General features: G+C 34.0%; 1 protein-coding gene across 1 annotated transcript; it reads left to right on the top strand.

Annotated features, from left to right (window-relative positions):
* The first annotated feature begins 254 nt into the window (after window positions 1–254).
* On the top strand, window positions 255–5341 carry LOC141674406 (uncharacterized). The gene is made up of 12 exons (XM_074481115.1): window positions 255–610; window positions 1399–1471; window positions 2590–2807; window positions 2905–2992; window positions 3131–3181; window positions 3284–3316; window positions 3487–3564; window positions 3697–3740; window positions 4156–4199; window positions 4309–4379; window positions 4472–4560; window positions 4655–5341. Exons 1-12 carry the CDS (start codon window positions 255–257, stop codon window positions 4800–4802), a joined length of 1293 nt encoding a protein of 430 aa, XP_074337216.1. The 3' UTR covers window positions 4803–5341.
* The last annotated feature ends 2560 nt before the right edge of the window (window positions 5342–7901 follow it).

A 7901-nucleotide genomic window follows, 5' to 3' on the forward strand; every position in this document is an offset into this window, starting at 1 on the left:
CCAGGACGAAGAACACTCCGGAGAGACCTGCGGATCTGTCTTGGACCGGATCGCCAAGAATATGAAGAGGCCAACCGACGATGCCCAGAATTTGAAAAGCCACCCTCCAGGACCGGATCCGGAAGGAGGAAGGGGCTAAAGCCAGAGCAATCATTGAAAAGAGAATCCAGGAAGAAGAATCAAAAATAAAAAAAGCCCACATAATTCATGTCTCTTCGGACTCCGAACCCGAAAAGGAATTGAAACAAGAACAAATGGCCCGGGCCTTTCGTGATCTTAAAAGGAAGGTTGAAGGTGACATGAAAATAGGTGCAGCTGCCACTCCTTTTACCGGAAAGTTGGAGTCCACTCCCAGGGAATACTATCTTAAACACTTCAACTTTGATTTTTTCGACGGGCTGGCCAACCCCGATGAGCATTTGAACTATTTCGAACAAATTTCCAACATCTACGATTACAGTGATCTCACAAGATGCCGCTTCTTTGCGTCAACTCTGAAGGGAGAAGCTCAGAAATGGTTTAGCCGGATCCCATCTCGGAGCGTAGATTCATGGAGGGACTTTCGAGAAATATTCCTAAAGAGATTCCGGGCTAATCAAATGAATGAATTGTAAATGTGACATTTGGAAACAATCCAACAGAGAAGCAAATAGTCCTTCCCCGAATTTATCAAGAGATTCCATAAAATATTTAATCAACTCTCCAACCTAGAGGAGAAGAAGGCTATGGACATTTTTCTGAGAAATTTACATCTGATGTCTTGTGAAGGTTATGTCAAAGACTTGATCCATAGAGATCCCTAGAGCCTCGCATCTGCCTATGCCTTGACCTCCAAATTTATAAAAGAGAATGACATCCTTAAATCAATGAAGATGAATAAAAGAGTCCCCGATGGCGACGAGTCCCTGAAAAGACGCTCATCATACAAAAAAGATAAAAGATTCAAGGTTGACAGACAGTCTAACTACATCAAACAGTCCCATGGAACCCCACCCCGGTATAGCTATTCGAGACCTCACAGGAATGATAGGAAGCTGAGGGCTAAGAGAGAGCCGAAGCCGGAGTCCGAATGGACACCCCTCAACAGGCCCTGGCCGACATCTTAAAAGAAGTAAAAGGGAAACCCTTTTATTACCCTTTTATAGTTTAACTACTGTTGTATTAATCACTCATCCTTATTTATTGAGTTTAATTTAATGGACCAGTCTATCCTAAAAAATGTTATATTTAATATGTTTTTTTGGTTTTATTTTTTACACATGTCAACTTCAATTCCACTCAACATGTTCATTAATTAAATATATAAAAAATAACAATTAAATTTATTTATTCAAATTTAAACATACTCAATGTAACATCCCACATCGATAAGAATAAGAGTATTTGTGTCCTTTATAGATACAAGTCAACAACTAATGTGTACCAAATTGCTAACTTTTTCGGACTGACCTGTGGTGGGTTGTTGGGTCTGGTACGCATTCGGTTGTGAGTTTGGATGTTATAAATGGAATCAGAGCTCTGCCCGGCCGGAAGTGCAGAGGCACTGCCCGGGTTCCGTATGTGTGTTTGTGAGATCGACGAGGACATCGATCCTATGAGAAGGGGTGTTTGTAACATCTCACATCGATAAGAATAAGAGTATTTATGTCCTTTATAGATACAAGTCAACAACTAATGTGTACCAAATTGCTAGTTTTTTCGGACTGACTTGTGGTGGGTTGTTGGGTCCGGTACGCATTCGGTTGTGGGCTTGGATGTTATACTCAACACCTAATTAAATACTCTTTTAACTGATAAAATTAATAAAATGTCATACAAATTTTAAAATAGCAAATATTATAAGAATATCATGCATCACACATGACTTTCGGTCATTTTATTTAAAAATTAATAAATAAATAGCATAATCTTTAATAGTAGTTAAATAATTATATTTTACAGCCGAAATATTTTACCTTTAATATTTCTTTTCCAAAATTAAACCTATTTGCAAAGTGAAAACCATGTTTTTAATGGTTCTTAGACTCGTTTAACGGAAGGACGTTAAAGGGGGCGAACCACCATGATTCTTAAAGCATCACGTGCAGAGCACAATGAATTAAAGTAAAAGACTAAAATAAAAAAAGACCCAAACAAAAGGGGTGTAAAGTGCTAAAAATTCTTTTATTTTTTTTAAAAATTGGATCAATAGTATAATTTTATTTTATTTTAAAAAAAAACAGTATAATTTTGTTTAGTTGAGGTGGATACTAGATAATAATTTGTTTAAATCCGAGACAATAAGATTAATTGTAATTCTATTTATATTTATATAATTATATTGTAAATACTAATTGAAAATATTTTATTTTAAATATTATTATTACCAACTTTATTTCGTCAGTATAGATTACAAGAAAGGAAGGTTATAGGGTTTTGGCCTAATCTTAAATCAATAATTTTATTAGAAATACGTATGATTATAAAAGCAGTTGTCCCGTGCGATTCTCTCCAGTCTCTACGAAGTCTCAAGGTAGGGTTTGTTCTTGATTGATATCTCTCTCTCATAAATAGTCTATTTTTAGTTTCGAGCGTCCCCGTGCATGTCAGTGTCTTCTTGTTATTGATTTACGATCTCTGATGTTGATTCTTATAGCAGTTGACTGCATCATGAAAGCAATACTTCCAGAAATACAAGGGGATCTAGCTACCCCGCTTCTTAGTTCAAAAAGTGTACAAGATAATGAGCAATCACAAGGCAAAGTCATGCAAGGAGACAACTTAACTGAAAATCAGGCGCTGTTGGATAAGGGATACCTTGAATATGGGTATCTATTTCTTCATGAATCGTAACTTACTACTTGCAGTGCTAGCAGCTATGTGTGTATTTATTTTCTTAATCTTCTAATGTGTTTATATTAACAGCTGCCCTCATACTGCGAAAAGGTGTCGTATTAGAGCTCCTTGTTGCAATGAGATTTTTGGTTGTCTAAGTTGCCATGATGAGTCCAAGGTCGGTTTTATTTTATGCCACAATTATTATTATTTTCCTTGTCAATCATAACTACAAGAGTTCATAACTAATTAATATCCTTCCACTGGTTAATTTTCCTGGTCTGGTTGATACTTGATGTATTTTATATTTGTGTAGAGCAATCTTGATAAAGATGGACACAAAATGCCACGTAATGAAGTTCGTCAGGCATGTATATTGTTCAAGTGACTATATTGGTCCACCATATTTGTTTATTTTTGTTTCTTCATCTCATGTGTAATCAGCTTTTATGCCTTTGACGATTTCCAGGTCATATGTTCGCTATGCAACACTGAACAGGAGGTGATTCAGATGACATATTTCACATTCATGTAGAATCATTTGAATTCTGATATATTGGCAGGCAAAATTTTTGAAAAAATTGGGACCTGTCATGTTCATTGTTTTTGGTTTAATATTACCATCTAGCCTATTTAATTGTTTTAATACTACTGACCGCTAGCTTCATTCAGTTTCAGCAAATATGCATCAACTGTGGTGTATGTATGGGCAGATACATCTGTGGAATTTGCAAGGTGATTAGTGATGATGTGAGTATGCTGCTCTCTTCTCTATTATGTATTCTTATTCCATTCCACTATCTGCCCAAATGGAAAATTTATATATTTCTTTTTATTGGGTTGTTCCAAATGAAACTAGAATCTTATTTTAGCATTTTGCAGCCATCTGAGAAAATTAAGCACTGCCACAGCTGCGGTAAATGTAGGTATGATAATTTGTTCTTCCTTTTTCGATAGTTTGTAGCATGTTATCACTTTATACTCCATGAATTTCTGCAGAAACTGGATGGTAACAAATTGATCAAATTTTTTAAATTAAACTAATCCTTCTTTTTTCTTTGGAAAATTTAAAGATTTGATGTTGTGTAGTTCATTGGTAATTATATTTATACGTTCCTTTTTATTTTCTATTTTGCCTATAACTATAAAATGTTAATATCTAAGTCAATATTTAAAGTCGCTTCTATAGGTCTTTATTTTAGTTTACTGTTAAGATATACCCGGAATGGACGTTTAAATCAAACCATGCATCATTTTGCTCTCTTCCTCTCTAGCGTTTCTGTCTTGACTCTTTATTTTCAATCTTCATCTATATTATTTTTATCTCGTTCTCTGTATCAGACGAGGCAGGCCGGACGACCAAATCATACACTGCAATAAATGTCGTGAGTAATAGTGCACATCTGTTTTAAGCCTCTGTTTTTTCTTACAAATCGATCTTAAGCTTGGTAAAATAAAGTGTGTGTTAACTTATCACTGTACTATCATTTCCAGAGTGTTGCAGAGAAGAGCCACATACTTGTATTGAAGGCTTGCTACATCGTAACTGTCACATCTGCTCTGAGGTACATGTAGTTGATATGTCTTTTTATATAATGCAAATGTGTATACCCTCATTGATATCAACAATAATTAAATTTGTACCTAAATATTACAGTATCTATTTGAGACAACAGGAGCTATATCAGCTTTGCCGTGTGGCCATATCATTCACCATCCTTGTTTCCCCGATCTGATGAAATCTCCGTGAGTGGATATCCAATACATTTTAAATAGTAAATCCAGAACAAGACTTGGACCCTGTTTATATCCCAGTAGTACTAATTGGACTGTTTAACAGAAACACGTGCCCTGTTTGCTTCAAGACCTTTGCTGACAGGTCTGGGAGAAATACTACTTGGAGATTGCAGCTACACCAGTTGCTGCGCATGTTCAATAAAAATTGGTATTACATTTTCACTGTGGCTGGCAATTTCACACACAAGTAGATATGTTGACTAGCTTTGTATATCACATATATGTCATAACAATAATTTAGTTACATGTTAAGTTGCAGACATAGTACAAATGTATGATAAGCAGCTGAGATTTCATTTTCTGGCTGGGAAAACTGAAGATATTTTTTTTGCAGATCCGGATCTGTTGCCAGGATTGCAGCTTCAGTGTTCCCGGTAGGTTGAGGGCTTTACTAATATTAACTAACAACGTTCCCGATAGGGTGAGGGGTTTACTTGCTTTAAATTTACTGTAAGTGTTCTTAATGATGGATTTACAACCTGTATACTTGCATCTGTTTTTTTAATTGATGCCACTTGTGCGGTCCGTGCGTGCCAGGCCGGGCCGCACACGGGTTGGGCACTCGAAATGCTAATACTGAACCGGCCTGTTAATGAATGAACCGGGCTCAGGTCGGGCTTGAACCGCAAAAATCGAACTCGTAACCGGAACCAACGATTAATCCGTTGATAGTTGTGCGGGCTCGTGCGGTTAACCCGCGGGCCGCGCGTCCAAAAGCACCCGGTTTTCATTCTCTGGCATGTATGACTTTGATATATTATATTATAATTATTATTATATTTTTAGTGCAGTAGTGTAGTGTAGTGTAGCTGTGTAGGTAGGTAACAAATTATTTTTGTAAAATAATTATTTATGTAGTAACTTACAGAGGCATCACATGTTTCTTATTTTTTTTAATCTTTCTTTAAAATAATATTTTTCATATTTCATAATCACTTTGATTTTCTTATTTGATTAAATAAAAAATTTATTATTTTAATTTTTTGGGTTGAAAGAGAACGACACCTCATATAATTTTATTAATTTAAAAATATTACAAATGATGTGAGAGGACTCCTATCTAAAAAACAGAACAAATTATATCAAATATTAAAAATTTACAAATTAAGTAAACAAAATAATATTAATAAAAATTATATTAACTATTTTATTTGTTTTAGAATTGTAACAAAGACTTGAAAGCTGGCTTATTTTTTGGAAGCAACTTGTAAGATGGAAGTGCCAGTTTGTGAGTGTATGTGAGTGAATAAAAAGAGTACAAGAATTACAAAGTAAAACTTAAAAGTTTAGAAATTAGAACAGAGAGATAGAGAAATTTAGGAGATGTGCTTGTGTTCCCAGTCGCGGGCCGTGCGGGCTCGTGCGGTTCGTGCAGGCTCGTGCGGTCCCGGTCCCGGTTTTTCAATCCTGAATTCGTAACCAGCTCGTTACGTCAGCTGAATTGTGCGGGTTTTTACCGGGCCGAACCGGGCCGAATAATTATCGATTTTAGAGCGAGCCGGTCCCGGTTGTACGATTCGAGCCCGCACAATTGGCCACCTCTTCATTGGTATAAACTACTCTCCCTTGTTAGTCTGTACATTGGTTTATGGCCTTCTCAGAAGATTAACTGTAAAAGCAGGCGCTGCTTTTATTTTGTTTGGTGTGTTGTGATTGTTTTAATTTTTGGTGTGTTTTTGGTAAAAACATTAAGCATATTGAAACTGATTACCAACAATTATCTCTGACCTCTTTTTTCAGTCTCTCCTCCAAATTCTTCTCTTATACCTATTTTCTCGGTCACCATTAAGTTGAATGGTTGATATATGGCAAATAGGTTTGAATCCGAAGAACCGAACCGAAATTCATGAAACCGAGATTCGATTCGAGATCCGAATCATATAATCCGATAATTATCCGAAAATCGATTTAAACCGATCCGAAAAATACCCGAACCGAAAATTTAACAAAAAATGATCTGAAATACAAGATCCGATTATAACTTCGAACCGATTAAAACCGAATAATATATTACCCGAACCGAATATGACCCGAAATAAGCAAAATTAATACTTTAAACAATTTTATATTTATGATACATACTTATTTAATCATATTATTTTGTAAAAGTACATTATATTATATTAAAAATACTAAATTAAATAAAAAGGATATTTTTTAAATCTCAAAAACTGAAAAAATAAATAAGTTATGATCCTAAAATATTCGAACCGAATTTAATCCCAAAAGAATTTTGTCCGATCTTAATCCGAATATTATCCGATTTTAATTTGAATTAGACCCGAACCAAATCACATCCGATCCGATCCGAATGGTCTTCAAATATATCATAATCCGAAATTGATTCGATCAGAAACTGATTCGATCCGCAACCGAACCGATTATCCGAATTGAATTGCAGGAGTACTCTTTATTAGTTTCTCCCCATTACCCCCATTCTATCCGATCCAACAAATTACATAAGTTGTATTCTTTTTTAACAGTTTTAGCAGTAAAATACATATGTAGAGTAAGAAAAACCATCCAATCTTTCTTCTGATAATTCCATATGTAGACTACTTTCATTTACAAGATCAATCCCATTGTAGATTTCCTTCTTGTTCAAGGTAAAGTGTATACTATCAAAGTTGCAACGTGTTGTGGATGTGTTTATTTTGTTTTTTATACTTTTAATTTTTAAAAATTAGTTTCACCGACCACGCAACCTTGGGTTTCAACTTCTCTATAAAACACTCGGCACTTTTTGCTCGCATTACGCGTACTCCAAATTTTTTCAATTTTAAAATTTTTTCTCGAAATTTGTAATTTTTATAAAATAAACGGTTATCTTCTAATTTTATTTAATTTATTTATTACAGTTATTTAGGTTTCGTTTATTTTGAAATATAAAATTGATATAAAATTGATATAATAGTTTAAAGTTAAATCTCAGTATTTTATTTTAGTTTTCTTTCTCTCATATTTTAACCAATTAAAAGTCTTTTAACTCATATTTTAATATTTCTCTTTTACGTTTTTAGTAGTCAATATTTTAATAATTTTTACAACAAAACTGAGTAAATATTTTTTAATTAAATACTTTTTAAAAAAATCCAGTAAATATTTTTTTTGTCCGCTGACACAAAAATTTGTCCACAACTCATATAATTTTAACTATATTATAAAAAATGCCAAAGTCTTACTTAAAAAAAATGCTAAAGTTAAAGTTATAAAAATTTACGTATTATATTCAAAAATCATGTAATATATTATAATTATAAAATTAGTAATCACTATTTTTTTCTCCGCTA

Source organism: Apium graveolens, chromosome 7 (assembly GCF_009905375.1).
Source record: "Apium graveolens cultivar Ventura chromosome 7, ASM990537v1, whole genome shotgun sequence".
Taxonomy (NCBI): domain Eukaryota; kingdom Viridiplantae; phylum Streptophyta; class Magnoliopsida; order Apiales; family Apiaceae; genus Apium; species Apium graveolens.

Bases quoted from the DNA above. Each gene is read 5' to 3' on its own strand.
- LOC141674406 (XM_074481115.1), top strand. From the start codon at position 255: ATGGCCCGGGCCTTTCGTGATCTTAAAAGGAAGGTTGAAGGTGACATG. The intron at 2,808-2,904 runs GTATCTATTTCT...TTATATTAACAG, and splicing joins AAGGGATACCTTGAATATGG to CTGCCCTCATACTGCGAAAA. The intron at 2,993-3,130 runs GTCGGTTTTATT...ATATTTGTGTAG, and splicing joins GTTGCCATGATGAGTCCAAG to AGCAATCTTGATAAAGATGG.